Raw genomic sequence first — 19137 nt, 5'->3', positions numbered from 1 at the left:
CTGATGACCAGATGGCGCCACTATAGGCTGAGTTTATTTTTGCGTCTCGGCTAGCATACGCTGAACTAAAAGTGGGAATGTGCCTGCGTTTTGCGTACGTGTAACTATAAATATTCATGTGATTTACAGAAAAAGCGAGCGGTACGCCTTCTGCAGTTTACTAGAACAAAACGTGTGTTTCTCTGACATTGCGGCATACAAATGGTACGTAGTATATTCTTTTATGCTTCTACAAAAAAAGACTACCACTTTCTTGAACAAAATGAACGTTTGGGGTCGCCACCATGCTTTTTTACGCGACTTTTAACGCCGAAATAAAATATAAATTCCTGCCTAAACCGGGCGCAGACCCCTCGTTATTGATGTTATAGGGTGCCAACTACCAGAATATGCCATTATTTATACACTCATCTCGGTGAGTAGTAATCTCATCCACCCACCTAACTTTCTGCCGCCCCCTGCTACACCTGCCTTCGCTTGGAATCCACTCCGTGAAGGACCAGCAGTTATCTTGCCTTCTCATTACCTGCCCTGCCCAAGCCCACTACTTCCTCTTGATTTCGACTGGGATGCAATTAACCCGCGTTTGTTCCCTCACCCACTCCGCCCTCTTCCGATCTCTTAACGTTACACCTATCATTTTCCTTTCCATGGCTTGCTGCGTTGTCCTTAACCTAAGCTGAACCCTCTTTGTTAGCCTCCACGTTTCTGCCCCATATATAGGTGAGTACCGGTAGGATACAGCTGTTGTATACTTTTCTCTTGAGGGATATTGGTAAACTGCCATTCATGCCATATGGGCTCCACCCCATTCTTATTCTTCTAGTTATTTCCCTCTCATGATCCGGATCAGCCAAGGCAGACAAGGTAACACAAAAGTTGCTGCAGTGCTCCAAGCCAAGCTGTTTTTTACTCTTGCGCTTCTCACATGCTCTTCCACGTGCAACCAAGTGCAACCATGTGCACAATGTCCATGTGCAACCAAGGCCTGCTCAGGCCAGGCATTCTGAGACTACATCTTTTCTCTTTTTCCTTTTTTCCCCTTTGTTCCCCTCCCCAAGTGTAGGGTAGCCAACTGGCAAACTGGGCATCGCCTGGTCAACCTCCCTGCCTTTCCGTCCTTTTCTCTCTCTCTCTCTCTAAACCACATATGCCACAACATACACCCCTGTATCAAGATGGATTCTTACAATGGCACTTATCGCAGCAAATTCAACAATGCAATTCCAAAGTGATAAAAGCAGTGGATATATACTGCTAATTGCAAAAAAAATTCTACGGCAAGTTCCTTTCAAACACCCTGAGCCTCAAAAATAAAGCTGAGGTAAAAGCACACTTTCTCGGATAATAAACACACTTTCTTTCTTGAAAAGTTAATACATCCATTATGTGACTAATTCATATTCTGATAGCAAAACTAGTGGGTGCATTCATTAAGTGTGTACATTGTACAAGTAGATACAGTAATACAAAAATACTTGTCTCCCTCACACAACTGCACCAGATGTTGGACAGCACCATACTTGAACCCACTGTACAAAAGGATTTTGTTAAGGCTGTGATTTGAGCAAGCCGGTAGTGAATTGTAGCTTAAGATGACACAGAGCAGCGACTATACGGTATGCTCTTTGTTGAATCCTAGCTGTGTCATTGCACTGCTTAAAGGTGCACTGAAGAGGAATCTGAACTCGTCTTTTTGCCGCAAGAACTCGACCTACACGTTCCCAGCATTCTTGGAAACTTCCGATTTATTGCCCTGTGCGGCGGATTTCCCTAATTAAATTGGATTAATGTCCGGCTCCCGCCTTTTTTTTTTTCTGAATTCCCCACATACGTATGACGGGAGGAGTCGACCAACGCATGGAGTGCCTTTCAGGCAGTCGCGTGGCGACTTTGCTTTCGCTTTTATTTTGCTTCTTTTAGGTTTCCGTGAATAAATAGGTCTAGTCAGAGACTACTACACAGCTGCAAACTAGGCCCATGGAAATAAAAATGCGCGTGGACTGTTTGCTTTCGCCGATCACTACGTATCACTCCGCCGATGGCAGAGCGGCAAGCTGCCACGGGACTGGGTGAAAATTTCGTCGACTCCTCCCACCGTTTACAGGGAATTAAAAAAAAAAAAGCGGGAGCCCGACGTTAATCCGATTTAAATTAGGGAAATCAGCCACACGGCAATAGTTTGAAGTTTCCAAGAACGCTCGGAACGTGTCGATCGAGTTCCCGCAGCAAAAATATGAGTTCAGATTCCTCTTTAGTGCACCTTTAAAGGGACACTGACGAAAAATTAAGCTGGCCTGGGCTGACAGACTACAGCACACTAACAACAAGGACCACCCTTACCAAAAACACAGCTATTATAAGCTAGAAGAGACCAAGAAAGGGAATACAGGTGCCGTCATCACTGGCTGATTTGACGACTATACTGCGTGGGTTGCCACTGAATTTACTGCGCGGATCCCAACGGCCATGCCACATCGCCGTTCACTTCAGAACTGCAGCAACGAGTTCTATTCAGTGTTTGAATCGTGTGAAGAGATCATTTTTAAACTGAATTTTCTGAACTATAAATGCGTGCTTTGCTGCCGAGAAAACGTGAACATATCCAGAACAGGCCAGAAAAACTTAATTTTACTGACAACAATAACATGGAGTTAATTTCTGTGTCCCTATAAGCCATACATGCCTAGCGTCCTACATGTAGGACACTGCTTTTTTGCGCAGTAACTCCAAAAGTTCAGCGCGTGAAACCTTGCGCCCACTGGCGTTGGTTCAAATGGCTCTAAACTTTTCCTGTGCAAAGGGTGTGGAGTATGCGTTCATTGTGCGTGCTCAGAAAGGTGGGCCAGTCTTATCTGGTCACCATTTTCAGGCTCAGCCCCACCGACTACACTGCAATTCTGAAAGAAAAACAAATAACTTTTGTGCACTGTCACGGGAAAACCACCATGCACGATGAGAAATGTGATTTGAAAGTCAACTGTCTGAAACTTTACTGCACGTAGCAAATCTGCCTCGTATCCTACATTGTAGGACAGCTTGAAAGTTGGCGTTGAGAATATTTCCACCAATAAAACATTACTTTGAAGAGAAGGAAATCTCTTATATCAAAAAATATTTTAAGCTTTTCAAATTTCTGAAGTTTCAGCATATATGGGTCAAGCTACAAATAGAAAGATATCAATCCCCAGATTTCCTGCCCGTTCCTGGGCTGACAAGTATCTGTGATAGCTGCGTTTCTGCAGGCACTGTGTTTCACCTTGCCCTGAGTGAATTATGGGGATGGCACAGCGAACAAAACACTGGTTGCAGAAGGATGTAGTGTCACCTGAGCTCACAAGATGCTTCTCTGCATCTTTTGCTCTTCTTCCTGCTTTCATCATAGGCCAGGTCATGTGTTTCGATGGCCATCCATTATTGCCTACAATTACACAGTGGAAAGACAAACACGGACAAGTAAAGAAACATCACAAAACAAAAGAGAAGTAAAGAAACATCACAAAGCACTGCGCTTTGTACGACATACAAAGATGCTTATGATGCTTTGTAAGTAGGGGTGTGCGAATAGCGGTTTTTTGATTCGAAGCGAATAGCAATTTTCTTCGAATAATTTCGAAGCGAATAGTTCGAATAGTACTTCTGGCACTAAAAAGAGGCTGAGTGACAGTAGGCATTTCCAAAACCATTTATTTTCCTACCACACGGTGCCATTACATACTGCACTAAGGCTTTATTTAAAACCATGCTTCAAAATTTTAAGAGAGCACCTAAAGTGAGTTAAGAACGATTTTTACCGGTTTGGTAATAAAAAGTTATAACACATAAAAATACCGCCTGCTTTCTAATAAGAAATTAGAGATACAATGCAAAAAATGACAGTATAACAGAACGGTGCCAGTAGTACAACCAATAACTGAAACCATAGGAGTAACTGCACTACACTGCAGCAAGAGCACTGAGAAGAATAAGGAAAAAAAAAAGGACATTCTGCACTCCCGGTGACCAGTGGTCGAACGGGTCGAATGTCCAACACTGAGCTAGGCAATCACGTTCGGTGCACCGACTTGCCACTTGCGTTTCTATAGTTTAGGATCCTCACTTCTTGGCTTGGATTGCGCCTTCTTTTCGGTTACGCCGATGGGACTGCTGCGTCCAAAGATGTTAAAATGGAACATAGGCTGACCGGACCTCCTAGCAGCACTGGCAGCATTGCACCATCCTTTATCCACAGCTCCCACAGCACCGATAGGTTGGCCGAACTGTCGGGGACAGAGCGTTCAGGACGCGCCTCCCATGGATCAAATGCATCGCCATCACCTTGCCGCCGGTGATTGGCGCGTCTATTTCGCTATCCGAGGGGTGCTCGTATGGAAACGTCGGCTCTGCTCTGTCTCCCTCGGGTTTAGTGCGGCAAACTGGCGCTCTTCCCGGCCTATGCCGTCACTCTGACAAGGCGTGTCGCACGATGCATTTTTTTTTTTTTTGCATTTAACTAGCAGCTCGCGGTTGCTGTTTGCCGCAGCGTTGCTTCGCTTATCAAGCTGAAGGATCGGAACATCGTGTTTATCTTGGCTGTGTGTTTATCTTCGCATCTGTCCTATCAGATAATCTTTTCCGCAGCTCTATTGGAAAAAAAGAAGAGGGAGGGGGGGGGGGGTGAATGCGGCCAAGCAATGCCCGCGTTCGAATACTTGCGACGTCCGAGCTCACCGATAGCGTCACCGCCAGCTAGAGTATATAAAGGGTTCGCAGACAATGAACTGAGGTTTCTTGTTTTGAAGCTTAGACGACTGTCGGCTGTGTTCTTCCTTCATTGCGTCTGCCTCGACACGGTGGCAGCAACGCGGCTTATGGCAGCCTTAGTGCGGAGGTTCGAAGACGGCCAGAAAGCAGGATCTTTCGCAAGAGCGCGTCGCCCTCACTTTTTTTTCGTTTGTCACTGGGTTTGGACCCCGGCCTGATCGTGATTTGCGTATTGACTGACCCCCGAGCGTTGAAAGCGCGATAAAAAAAAAGCCATCTATGCGGCAATACTCGTAACCGAAACCACATAAAGCAAGCGGGCAAGCGTCCCAGTAACACTATTCGCGCGAGTCAAATACTTCGAAATTTCGAATACCGAGAATTCGGTTCGAAACGAATATCGAATACCGTGCTATTCGATCGAATATTCGAAATTATCGAATATTCGCACACCCCTATTTGTAAGCATGATTTACCAACACACGCAGCAAGTGGTGTTAAGCTTTTATCATTTTCTCACAATGCTACTCCGATCACATGGGCTCATCAGATTTCCCGTACTAGCCATGCTAATGCCGTCTATCCTGAGCAAGATCGAACCATTTGCACAGCAGCGATGGCCTAGAGGTTTGAGCATCTGCTTCTCATACAGGAGGTGCGGGGTTCGATCCCCAGTGCTGTCGGGTACCCACCGGTGATACAGTGGGTACAAGCTGTCCCCTGGTCTGGTGCCCGGCTTTTTTTAGGACAAAATGCCTGGGAAATGGGTCTTGGACCCCACCATGAGTAAAAGAATAATACCCTGTGCCATGACGTGCTTTGGCCACAAATGCCCTTGCCCCACAAAAATACACTGTCATCATCAAGATTGCACGAAAACATATCACCAGACTTTTGTTTCTCAAAAGAGGCCGAGGTCGGGATTGGAATGGCCGTCCACCTGAAATGACCGCCATCATCAACCCTGGAGTCTTCAAAACTGTCACAACAAATTTCACATTTGGTTACAAGAAGCTTCGATAGATGGCGTCAGCTGCTCCAGTGATGGAATGAAGTTATGGCGAGGAGAGAAACTTGCCAGGCGGCCAGACGCATCATTGTGCAGCCAAAGTATTTGGTGGAATGACACAGTTATGGACGCTCCACCTTCCTTTCATTGCGAAGAAAAACTGCCGCCAAGCATAGTGAACACCGTAATAAATCATTCTAATGCTACATATTCTGTTTGCCCACCCCCCCATGTAATGTCCCTCGTGGACTTGTGAGGACAAATTAAAAAATGGCTGAGGCTTAGCTAAGGTTAAGCCTAGTCAGATGCGAAGCATATTGATGGCTAGGCTTGGTAATGCATGGCTTTCCTTGGTTGAATACTTGGTCATTTCAATACAACCACTAGAAGTGTAGCAAGGATTGCCGTGGCAGCTATATACGGGATCATCGGTGAATTCAATGCAGAGTGTACAACCGCTGCCCCAGCACCGGCTACAACAGCATTCTTGGCACCCATGGAAAGTACATTGGAAAGCTGAGGCAAGCTCAGCTTTATACCGCTGCTGTAACGTCACGTGGTCAGCTGCAGCGCCTCTGATGTGGAGCCTCCACCACCGCGGCCGACCGCGCGAACCGGCAGCCCATCTCTCCTCTGCTGTGACGTCATGTTGTCACGTGGTCACGCTAAAGGTCAATGGTAGCTCCACCGCCGCGCTCGACGGGCGGTAGTGTAGCTCTAGTAATATGCTTCACATAATAAATAAAATAAAATAAAAACGAATAGCCACATTACCATCGTCATGAATGACATGGCTCTGCCTGTTTTTGTGTCTGCACTTCGCGGCAGCACCTTCGCATCTTCACTAATCAATATTGCCCAGGTGAGCTTGGAAGTGGCGGAAGTAGTCGGAGATGAAGAACAAGACTTGTCACATCTCGTCACATTTCCTTCTGTCGACGCATCCACCGCAGGCTCAGTGGTTACGGCGCTCGGCTGCTGACCCGAAAGACGTGGGTTCCCCGGCCATGGCGGATGAATTTCGATGGAGGCGAATTGCCTGAGGCCCATGTACTGTGTGATGTCAGTGCACGTCAAAGAACCCCAGGTGGTCGAAATTTCCAGAGCCCTCCACTACGGCGTCCCTCACAGCCCAAGTTGCTTTGGGACGTTAAACCCCAATAAATCAAGCCAAACTATCCTTCTTTCAACAGAACATGGCAGCTTCTACATGCACTACATGCATTTCTGCAACCGTTGTAACCAGTGTATTATACGTATATCAGTGAATATTTCTGTGTGCACGGCCAGTAACGTTGCTATGGTTAATAAACAGTTCCCAAAGCCACAGAAACCCTCCGTACATAGACAAGGTACTAGAAAATAAAAGTATCGATCTCACACATGGGACCATTCTTTCCTACATGCTTTCAAACCTTTCAAACCTCCACATCTCGTTTTATTTTGCAAATGCATCCTCAAGTAGGGCATTCCTAAATGCTTGTAAATGCTGTCACTTTTTAGCATGATGAAACAGACAGGCTGGGGGAGGTGAAGGATTAACAATAAAGCCAAACAAGGTTTGCACGCTACTGTTCCATACTGTTATCTCTGAGAATAATTAACATTGTGCTGTGCACATTTTGGACACACTCCACCACATGAGCACTTTTCGTGCATGTTTGGTACCTGAGTTTGTGAAACCAAACGGCCAGCACAGCCCAGAAAACAGACCAGACACTTCAACAACCTAATTCATTGCCGCTTCTTATGTACACTACACCAGCAAAAGCCGTCATCACGTCTTTCCAGTGTCGGGAGGTTCACGATTTTCAGCGAAAACCCGTCCGTATTCAGCTGATGGCTCCTTCGAATCTGCTTCAGCTTCGCCTTTGTCCTCGTCCTCAGGGTCGCCTTCAAACTCTTCCTGCGGCTGGTTTGCGGTGACTAGCGACTTGCTCGGAGCCCTCAGCATGAACACGACCGGGATCTCCTTGAGCTTAGGGTTCTGCACCTGCAGTATCCTCAGCCACGAGAGCAGAGAGTCCCTGGTTGACGTGCCGGTGGCTCCGATGGCCAGGATGATTCCGTCCGTTTGCTCATGTATCGTGGATGGCTTTGCGATGTCCGAGTACGGTTTTTCGCCAAAGACCGTTATTGGGATGTTGGAAACGTCTGTCGAGGGAAAGAAGATAGGCACCAATTGCTTCAGTATGTACTGCAGTGTTCACACACAAAGTACTCATGAAATAAACTAGCAATTACTCACCAGCAACCCCAACCTTCCAAGCATAACCATACATATGGCTACAAAAGACAGCTATACAGCTTCCCTGAAACTTCGCATTCACAAAAAAAAAAGTCACGACCAGCACAAACCGGCGATGAGCAATTAATGAGTAATTACTCCTTTATAACAAATCTGCTCCACCTCGGGAGATTCCCCTAAAGCACAACGGACAAAGTGCTTGTCAAGGGAGAAAACTAGCCAAAAAAGACGAAAACACAAGAAGAGAACGACACAGGACAATGGCTGGATACTAACAACTGAATTTTTCATTGAGTACAGTGCTTGTGTAACAAAGTGCTTGTGTAACAAAGTTTCAATAAGTGGCCAAGTAGATGCATGAAAGCCACATCAAACAAGTTCTGAAACACCACCTCCTCAGAGTTCAATGAAAGCCGAACTACTGCAATGCCTATTCATGTCAGGACTGTTTCACTCAAATTGGTCACAACAGAACAGGCACAGACGACCAAAGTTTTGATTAGCTGATCTGCACACCTCTGTGCTGAATTAGGATGACAAAACAATGACTGAAAGCTATCTACCACTATGGTAATTTTATCAAGTTCAAGACAAAAAACAGGAATGCAACCGGCAAGCATCAAAGAAAAAGTTTCGGCTTTCCAGTTTGCTATCTCCCAAAAGAATGTATTACACAATCACTGACCATGTTTGGACATTTCAAATAAACAATTCCAGTGTGTAGATCGGGCTGCTCTGACGATCTCTGCAAAATAATAGCCATGAGCACCCTGAAAGGCTGTGAAAATTCAAATCAAAGTTCGTTTGCACTCTCTTTTGGCAAAGCCAATCGCCTCATTGACTCCAGTGGTACACAAAGCTTTGCTGTCACAGCTCAGTGAACTGCATTTCATTGGTCCATCATTATGATCCACAAGCGAATGACAGACAACCGCTCGTTGCATCTTAGTTGCTCTAGCTCTTTTTTGTTGCGCCATTTATTTTGGTACAAAAAATAAACAGATATTACTTTCCTCCCTGGTCCATTATGTCTCTGTGTGGTATGAGTGCTACAGTGAGACATCATTAAAAGAGAACCAGTAAAAATTTGTAACATCATCATCATCATCAGCCTGACTACATGCGCTGCAGGGCAAGGGCCTCTCCCATGTCTCTCCAATTAACCCTGTCCTTCGCCAGTTGCGGCCACCGTATCCCCACAAACTTCTTGATCTCATATCCGGCCACCTAACTTTCTGCCGCCCCCTGCTATGCTTGCCTTCTCTTGGAATCCACTCTGCTGCCCTTAAGGACCAAAGGTTATATTGCCTTCGTATTACATGCCCTACCCAGGCCCACTTCCCCTTGATTTCAACTAGGATGTCATTAACCGGTATTTGTTCCCTCAACCACTCCGCCCGCTTCCGTTCTCTTAACGTTACACCTATCATTTTTCTTTCCATAGCTCGCTGCGTTGTCCTTAACTTAAGCTGAACCCTCTTTGTTAGCCTCCACGTTTCTGCCCCATAGGTGAGTACCGGTAGGATACAGCTGTTGTATACTTTTCTCTTGAGGGATATTCGTAAACTGCCATTCATGATCTGAGAGAACCTGCCATAAGCGCTTCACCCCATTCTTATCATTCTAATTATTTCCCTCTCATGATTCGGATCAGCTGTCAGTACTTGTCCTAAGTAGACATATTCTCTTTATACTTCCAGCACCTCGCCACCAATTGCAAACTGCTGTTCTCTTGCTACACTGTTCAATATTACTTTGGTTTTCTGCATGTTAATTTTTAGCCCCACCGTTCTGCTCTGCCTGTCTAACTCAATGATCATACTTTGCAGTTCTTGTCCTGAGTGGCTTAGCAAGGCAATGTCATCAGCGAATCGCAAACTACTCAGGTATTCTCCATTGACTCTTATCCCCAACTGTTCCCATTTCAGGCCCCGCAATACCTCCTGTGAACAGACAGTGAACAGCATTGGCGAGATCGTGTCTCCCTGCTTGACACCTTTCCTTAATGGAATTTTATTGTTGAGTTTATGAAGCACTACGGTAGCAGTGCAATCATTATAAATATCTTCCAATATATTCACATAACACTCTTCTACACCCTGATTCCGCAATGTCTCCATGACTGCTGAGGTTTCCACTGAGTCGAATGCTTTCTCATAATCAATGAAGGCTATATATAGGAGCTGGTTATACTCTGCAAATTTCTCTATCACCTGATTGATAGCGTGAATATGGTCCATTGTCGAGTATCTTTTACGAACGCCTGCCTGATCAATTTGTTGATTGAAGTCTAGAATTGTCCTGACCATATTAGCAATTAAGTTAGTAAATACCTTGCAATCAACTGACAGTAAGCTGATTGGTCTGTAATTCTTCAAGTCCTTGACGTCTCCTTTCTTATGGATTAAGATTACGTTAGCGTTCTTCAAAGCTTCTGGTACATTAGAGGCCACAAGGCATTGCGTATATAGGATGGCAAGTTTCTATATCACAATCTCCTCTATGTCCTTCAACAAATCTGCTGCTACCTGGTCCTCACCAGCTGTTTTCCCCCTTTGCACTGTTCCTAAGGCTTTCTTTACTCCCTCTTTCATTACCGGCAGGAAGTCACAGTGCTGTGCACTATCGTCTCTCTCAATAACGTTCTGAATGCATTGGCTACTGTATAGATTTGTGTAGAACTCTTTGTCTACCTTAAATATCTTATCTATATTTCTAAGGATATTGCTCTCTTTATCTCCTAACGCATACATCTGGTTCTCACCTATGCTTAGTTTCCTCTTCATCGCTTTTAAGCCCCTTCTATTCTTCAGAGCATGCTCGTTTCTCTCCACATTGAACTTTCTTATGTCAGCTACCTTGTGCTTACTGATTAACTTTGATAGCTCTGCCAGTAAAGAGTAAAAATAACAGGTTTTAACATGCATGACCAGTGTTGCTAAATGAGAATATGATAACAGAGCAGGTGTTTATACAGGTCAAAGATACACAGCATTATTTAAAAAAAAGATTGAAAAAAAAGGGAAGCCTTCTCAGTGAGCAACTCACCATCTGAGTCAACCTCGATGACTCGAATGGGCACAGGCTCCGCTCGCAGCACAAAGTAGGAGATGGAGCTGCTACGGAGGTATATCGAGAACGGACCCTCGATCCGGATCGGCTTGTTCGTCGGATGCTCCCTGATGAGCTCCTGCTGTTGTGGTGACTGGCCGCTGACGATCCACGTGTCGTCCACCGAGTCTGGCACTTCTTCCTTTGTCTGCAGTCACCAAACAGACTGTTTCGTTAGTCTTTTAATACCTTCAAAATATCTGAAGCCTTCATCATCATCATCATCATCAGTCTGATTAAACCCACTGCAGGGCAAAGGCCTCTCCCATGTCTCTCCAGTTAACCCTGTCCTTCGCCAGTTGCAGCCACCCTATATCCCTGCAAATTTCTCAATCTATTCCACCCACCTAACTCTCTGCCGCCCCCTGCTACGCTTGCCTTCTCCTGGAATCCACTCCGTTACCCCTAAGGACCAGCGGTTATCCTGCCTTGGCATTACATGCCCTGCCCAAGCCCACTTCTTCCTCTTGATTTCAACTAGGACGTCATTAACCCGCGTTTGCTCCCTCACCCACTCCACCCTCTTCCGATCTCTTAACGTTACACCTATCATTTTCCTTTCCATGGCTCGCTGCGTTGTCCTTAACTTAAGCTGAACCCTCTTTGTTAGCCTCCACATTTCTGCCCCATAGGTGAGTACTGGTAAGATACACCTGTTGTAGACTTTTCTCTTGAGGGATATTGGTATATCATGCATCACCTTCTTCATATAAATGAGGAGTTTACAAATCAACGCTTGTGTACTGTTCGTCCTCTCTGTCCCCTCTCTGGCAATGGTAGGCCCCCAGCAATCGTTTTGTCCATAGTGTTGGTGTTTCAAGCAGCTCCTCGGCACACGGGGGGGGCGCAGACACTCACCTGGTGCACGGACACCGTGGTCTGGATGTCGACGCACATGCGCTTGACGGCCAGCTGTGCCAGCTCGTAGGCGTCCCGGGGCACGGGCTTGGGCAAGGGGAAGGGGCTCATGTGCTTGAACTTGGGCATCCAGTACATCATGCGCGCAAACTTCTTGAACACCTCGCTGTAGAAACCGAACGTGTCCAGCACCATCTGACGCAGCTCACGGTCCGGAATCACCCCTGCATATAAATAAATATGTATAAATAAATATATGCAATGTATAGGCAAATATAGGCAATATATAAATAAATATCCATGCCATTTCCCGCTGCTCGTGTTCTGTTTGCACTTTGGTATTATTGCTGAATTTGTGATCTGTTTCTGTATCCACTCCTGCTTGGGCCTCATGGCCTGCAGTATGTATAAATAGATAATAAATAAACAAATATGGTGAATACATGACATGCCAAGAGCGGGCTGCACAGAGGAGCCAACACAGTCATGCACTGCACCACCGCCTCTAATATGCAGAATTTCTGCGCTTGTTCGCAGCGCAGCAAAGTAAGAAGCAAGAGAGGCTAATTCAATTATATGCCTAATTCAAAAGGATTCGAACGGCTCACTTTGGAAAAGCTAAACACCACTCCAACATCAACGCAGCAAGCAACAGAGGGGAAACTGATTGTCATCATCATCCACTACGTGATTGCATCCACTGAAAGACATGGGGACTGTCCCAATGATTTTCCAATAGCCCTATGTTGCGCCTACCATGGCCAGCCTATCCCAGCGAACTCCCTCAAACCTTGCATTCAGCCCCCTTCCCAGGGATACAGTACGCCAAGCAAAAAGACTGCAGTTATCTGTCCTGCCCATTACATAAGGTCACTTTTTCCACCTAATTGTTTCCTCCCATATATTCCTGTATATTTTTCAGTACTCTGCTTTGTGTTTTCTGTCTAAAAATAACATGCTTACTTGATGTTTTCACTAGTGCTCAGTGCCTACTGGTGTAATACATTTACTGCTAAATAGTTGCTTCATTTTTTGCTGTCATCTACGTGATATGTATTAGCTTACAGTGGTTGGGACCCTTGAACAATTTTTGTTGTGCCCCTCAAGTTATGTGTTTGTATTTCATGCTTTATGCTCTGTAAACAAAACAAACTTCCAAACAACATGGCTCCTTTTGCTCACGCTTGCCACTACAATTTTCCTTTCTAATCTTTTCCTCTCTCCATCACTGCCCTTAGTTTAGCTTGGGAAACTGATGGGTGCAACATAGGAAAACGGAACGAGACTGGTGTGATCTGGAGAATAAACAGAAGCTCATGACAGCGGGTTAGCGGTGATTTATGGACCTTTTGCACAAACTCTGGAAGTCGGTTTCTCTGCACAGTGCAAGACCTTTAGCATGGCAGCTAAACCGGTTTTTGGGCCAGAAAGAGGGTGCAGCCCTGCAGCCATCTACAGTCAGATTATTGGTTTGGTTTGGTTTATGGGGGTTTAACGTCCCGAAGCGACTCTGGCGATGAGGGACGCCGTAGCGAAGGACCACCAGAAATTTCGACCACCTGGGGTTCTTTAGCGTGCACTGAGTCAGATTAATGCCACACTCCTTTCCTGCATGCCTGAGCCCTTTGTTGCTGTCGGGATAAAGGGATTAAGATCCCAAGCCACTGCTTTGCAGGTTCAGTTCACCCTCCCGCTGCAGCTACGAAGGAAGGGCGGAAGGCATCTGTGTCAAAGCAGTGCTCGTCAGTGTGTGCACAGCATAAGGCGTGGAATAGAAGTGTTTAGTACTGCACACAACTTCTCCCCGTAGAACAGTCCGTGTTGCCATGGTAAAGGGTTTTTTGCTGCTGTGCAGGGAAGCTGGCTTACGAAGTTTTGCAAAGGGGACTCTATTATAAGAGTGTCACAGTAGATACCAAGGGTAGGGTAAGCTCACTTGTGGGGCAGCAGAGGATTCAATCAAGAGACGAGTTTTGTAATTTTGTTGGAGTAGAACGCCCGCAGCTGCACAAGGGCGAGGGTAAGTGGAGATCACAACAAGAGGCATTTTCCCTGCTTCACCACACTGATGTACACTGATGCTCGTGACTTGAACAAGCAGAAAGCCTGTGGAGAGGCTTGCGACATGGCATTGGCCCTGTTTACAACGCAAGACATGATGGGGGTTGACGGCACATTTGTACCTGAAGCTGAAAGCATGTCTTGCAGTACATATGAAGCAAATCAGTGAAAAGAAGGTTGACTTACTGATGTTATGCCTTTCAAACATAGTTAAAGGTCTAAAATTTTCACTTCTTAAGCACATTGTAGTAAGGATTGCTACAGGACCTCCTATCATTTTTACGAAATGCATGGGAAGAAAGAATCTCTGCCTGTCCGAATGTTAGGACAAAAGAAAGGTATCAGATATAAAGCAAGCACTCACGCAAGAAAATGATCACTGACAGAATGAGACATGACAAAGCTCAGAAATAATTTTTTAAATTTAGGCATTAAAAGGAACCTTCCTCAAGAGCTTGAAGCGACTTGAACTTGAGGCATGGTGGGAGGGTCTTAAAATGAAAGCAACAACAAAACTGATCAATGTCAATAAAAAAGCCGAGGTGGAGAATACGCTATGAGGTTACTGTGGATGCAACAGCAAATTTGAAATCAGAGGTTAATTCAGCACATAGTGATAACAGTCAGAATGACAACTGCGGCCAGCAAGAAACCTGCTACCATTCATCTCAAGGCCTACAGGGGTTCTTCAAACTATGCTAAATTTATTCCAGATTGGTCAAAAGTTTTAAGGGAATCCCACAAGGTGGACTCCATTTGCAATAAGGGAGTAATTACTCATTGACATCCACCCAAGCGCAGCCATACGGCTACAAAGGAAAGCTTGACCAACACAGTCCCCACTACGAGTTATTGATCAATTCGCTCTCGCCCAACCATAAGCTTGTCGTCCCGGTTAGCTCAATTGGTAGAGTGACTGCTCCGGTGAAGCGGTGGTCCCGGGTTCGAACCCCGGACGAGGACGAATTTTTCTTTCACTACGAAGTTTCTAAAAAAAGCTGTATAGCTTTCCTTTGTAGCCGTATGGCTGCACTCGGGTGGATGTCAACGAGTAATTACTCCTTTATCACATTTCTTCAAGATGCAGGTGACCAGGTAATGTAAATGAAATTGGTAAGATAATGTCTTATTGCGACTTCAGTGCATACCAATATATATAGCGGCTGAATTTAATCCCAGTTTTCTGGGATGTTATAACAAGTGACTCGCTTTATTGACAGCTTTGCTCGGGAACCAAAGTTTCCACAATAATGAGATATTTAATTTCACACATTCCGAGTTCAGCACACCTACGAAAGCAATGCAAAAGCTCAGATTCCACAGTGGCGATCTTTCTTTTGTGGTCCCATGCTTATAACCGCCAATGTGCCTGCTCAATGTCCATTTCTGTTTACCATACAGAATGAATGGCTGCAAAAAAACGCCCAGCAGCTTCTGCTACCTTGACAGCTGTGTTCAGCTCCTCGCAGCTATCTGGATGCAGATACGCACTAGTGGTTCACAAGAACTGAACAGCTACAGAAGGAAAGACATCACTCTACATCTCACAGCCCACGACATGCTACAAACTGAACTGCATTTTTTTTAGATTACAGCGACCAGGTTAATATTATTGAAGCTGCTAAAATTTTGCCTAATTTCTAGTTCACTGCATGCTATGTGCAGAAGCAAACCTTAAAAACAGCTTTCTTTTTTTGAATAAATGTTTTTGCCCTTTTATTAATAATTTGTTAGAAAGGATGACTTGCCATATGAAGTTTTCCTCAGGAACCAAAGTGTCCATGGTACTGAAGCAAGACGGTACCATGTTTAAAGCTTTTCAATTAGTATAGCGCTGATCCAAAATGAAAAGCAAATATGCAAACAAGGAGAGTGGCATCAAAAAAATAAAAAGCAAACAAACGACTAACCTAGTTTTTCTTTTTGCACCGTGTTTTCATTGACTGCACCATATCTGCTATTAACCAGACAGGGTAAGAATGAAATTAAAGTTATGATGTACAATCACTGCGGCGGTCTCATCTAATTAATTACAGCTCCTGGGTTTACTTGGTGTGAATCATGAGACTGTGAATAACCCCATTCATATGCTGGGCAGACAAAAGTTATGACGCCAGTCCTAGTGTGGGATAACGTAGCGAGAAGCAAGAACCAGCCAAACAAGTGTGTGCATTACGTAGCCACGACCAGTCAACTCCCCACGAGCAGCTGACACACTTTTCAAGCTCTACGTTACAGCATACAACCAGGTGGACAAATTTTCATGCTGAAAACATGCAAAGTGACGAAGAAATGTTCTCTCCAAAACACGTGCCTTCAGCGACAACAACAAATCTCTGTGTGGGCAGGACAATAGGCATCATGGGTTAAGCTGCAAAAAAAATTGACAAACTATTATGATAGTAGGTAATGCAAATTTTGAATGCAGATCTTCACATACCACTTGCCACCACTGGCAGGTGGCGTGTTACACTACTACAGTCGGATACAAGTCAAGTCTGCAGTGAAGCTCCGCCCACATTCAACCTCCACGCAGAGAATTCCTCCACGACGAAAAAGTAGTCAGCTGCTTAAACGCTTCTTGTTACGTAAACAAGAAGGTTATCACAAGAAAAAGACTATGAACTCTAGAATTTTGATACGTGGATTGTTTGATATAGTAAAACATTAAAAGGCTGATTTCATTTACTGTTGCAATTGGTCAGCGGAGTAATACAGAACGCCCAGTGTTAGCAAGTGCTGTTTTTTTTTTTTAAGCTGTATCTTACTGTAGCCATTCTCCAGGATCTTCCCATGACAGGCACCTTCCGATTGCCCATTCCTCCACTCTCTCTGTGGCAGGTGGCGTTTAGCTCTGCTTTTACCTGCCAGCATGCCACCTGTCACGCAAACTACACCTGTTAGGTGGTCTGTTATCCATCAACGCCAACTACGACACGCAATGCAGGAAAGGGAAACTAACAGCTGCACTGTAAAATTTGTCTCTCGGACCTTGCGTTCAACCCATCTTGTCGGCTAAGCAACCACTAAAGACGCTAATGTGCTTTGCCGCACCCATCTGCAGGTCTCAGGGCATGCAAAGCCTGCCAGGCAGTGACGCACAGAAAACATCGCTATGCAGCTTCTAAAACAATGGGTAACCGTGGGATAGAGCTGTTGAACAGTCATGGTTTTGTTCAAATACTCCCGTACTTTGCGTGGCCCAAAGGCCAACTGTGCATGATCACAAAACTTAGCTCTGTTACAAGCAATAAGGATGCACGTTAGGAGGGTCAGAGAGAAAAACAAAAGTGCCCTGCCCGCACCACCTGAAGGCGCAACGAGCCAATAGGGACACTAAGAAGTAGCGTCACAGCAGCCCACATACGTATGAGGTCTAGCCATCAAACCCATCAATCTTTATACACAGCAAGCACTAACTGCAGCACACAAATACTCTGAAACAGTCCACAACAAGCCATAAACCATCAGCCCAGTAAAGTGCGGACCACCGGATAAAACCGAGTAACTGCAGTACTATTCATTCCTAATGTGCAAGCACCTGCCTTCTATATTATATCCTTCTTCCTCTTCGTTGACTGTGCGCATTCCCCACTGCTGGTGGTAAATCACATGCTTTGTGTTTCCTTGCCGCTGGTAAACGCAACTTGGCAAATCTTCAAGAACTATGTATTTACTCCTGCTTTGATTGTCAAGAGGCAGTTGGCAATATTTAATAAATAAATAAATAAATATTGTGAACTGCACGGCCTGTACCGTCCTTGAGGAGGAAGCTATCGTTTTGGGTTCGCTGGTCGGTTAGCTGCTATGCATCTATTAACAGGACCCCTTTCGTTGCGTCGTCCGATCTATCAGCCTATACCCTATTAATACTCCTTTTCCTCTAAAACTGCTATTCATTCCAACAGTTCACCGCCTGTGTCTTGGCCACTCCCCCGTAGTGGGTATGTGCCATTCTACTTGAGGCCAACCAACCAACCAATTAACTCACGGTGCTTCATGCGACGAACGGAAAATCATGAAAAGCGACGCCAGCCTTACTGTTTTTCGTTCTTTTCTTCATAATCGTAACCACTGAGCTTAAAGATGCACTGCTCTGAGGTTAACACGCACACACAATTCGCGCAGTCCCGCGGGACTCGGCCATATCCCATACGGGACCACACACGCACAGCACCACCGCCACCCACCGTGCGACTCCATGGTGTCGAGCAGGCGCACCCCGCAGTCCTGGTGGTAGGGGAAGTGGAAGAACTCCGCCTGCACCAGCGACCGCGGCGTGTACTTCCCCTTGGGGAACAGGTCGAACAGCATCTTGTACACCTCCAGGTCCTTCTCGACGCCGAACTCGGTGACGAAGCGCGTCGCCACGTTGATGAACTCGACGTGGCCCTTGCGGTTCTCGTTGCCCATCTTGAAGCGCTCGATCACCTCGATGAATCCCTCGCGGTTCCGCTGCTCCTCGCTCTTGAACAGGCTCTCGCGCAACGCCACGGCCGTCTCCGACGACGGCGGCGGGCTCTTGCGCCTCCCGAAGAACAGCAGCGCCCGGGACGTGGAGAGGCAACGCACGCACTGCCTCGCCGTCGACGACGCCGCCGGGATTCGCGACGGCATCCTCCAGCATATCGAGAGACTGCCGCCAGCCGAAAGCAGCGGGCCGGCAATCGAAGCGGCGCACTGACGAAGGGTCATCGCGAATAGGAAACTAGGGTGTCCCAGTACGTTACACACCTAACACTGCCCTCTCATGGTAGACTGTTCGTTTCTTGTTTGAAACGAGTAACAAATTCAACTGCGTAGAGAAGTAGCGAAGGTCTACGCGGAGAAATAAACCGCGATCGCGTTGCTGACCTCTGCGTACACATGTCCCAGGGATGCCGCCATTGCACGGACGGCCAGTGTTTGCGGACGAAACGCACGGCGTCCGCCATATCTGGCGTTACGATGGACGCGCCAAGTGTCGTCTGCTCTCCACTTCCGCGTCGTCTGCTCCGCGGCGCAAGTGATGGATTGCGTTTGTGAGCCTCATTTAAAGCCGAAGCAGTAGAGACAAAACCGGCTTCTTTTGGAACGCTTTCGGAAGCCATTTGGGGAATGCGCCACA

At 46.0% G+C, this 19137-nt stretch overlaps 1 protein-coding gene across 1 annotated transcript; it reads right to left on the bottom strand.

The window, feature by feature from the left end:
• Positions 1 to 7472: 7472 nt before the first annotated feature.
• Positions 7473 to 18937, bottom strand: ECSIT (evolutionarily conserved signaling intermediate in Toll pathway, mitochondrial). Its single transcript, XM_089586293.1, has 4 exons — positions 18221 to 18937; positions 11970 to 12193; positions 11049 to 11259; positions 7473 to 7906 (listed from the first exon to the last, which is right to left on the bottom strand). The coding sequence occupies exons 1-4, from the start codon at positions 18723 to 18725 to the stop codon at positions 7530 to 7532; spliced, it is 1317 nt and encodes a 438-aa protein (XP_089442419.1). The 5' UTR covers positions 18726 to 18937; the 3' UTR covers positions 7473 to 7529.
• Between the last annotated feature and the right edge of the window lie 200 nt (positions 18938 to 19137).

The sequence above is a fragment of the Amblyomma mixtum genome, chromosome 4, assembly GCF_055824585.1.
Source record: "Amblyomma mixtum isolate Tamu chromosome 4, ASM5582458v1, whole genome shotgun sequence".
Classification (NCBI taxonomy): Eukaryota; Metazoa; Arthropoda; class Arachnida; order Ixodida; family Ixodidae; genus Amblyomma; species Amblyomma mixtum.
The sequence above is the reverse complement of the archived record's forward strand: the minus strand, read 5'-3'. Positions and strand labels throughout refer to the sequence as shown.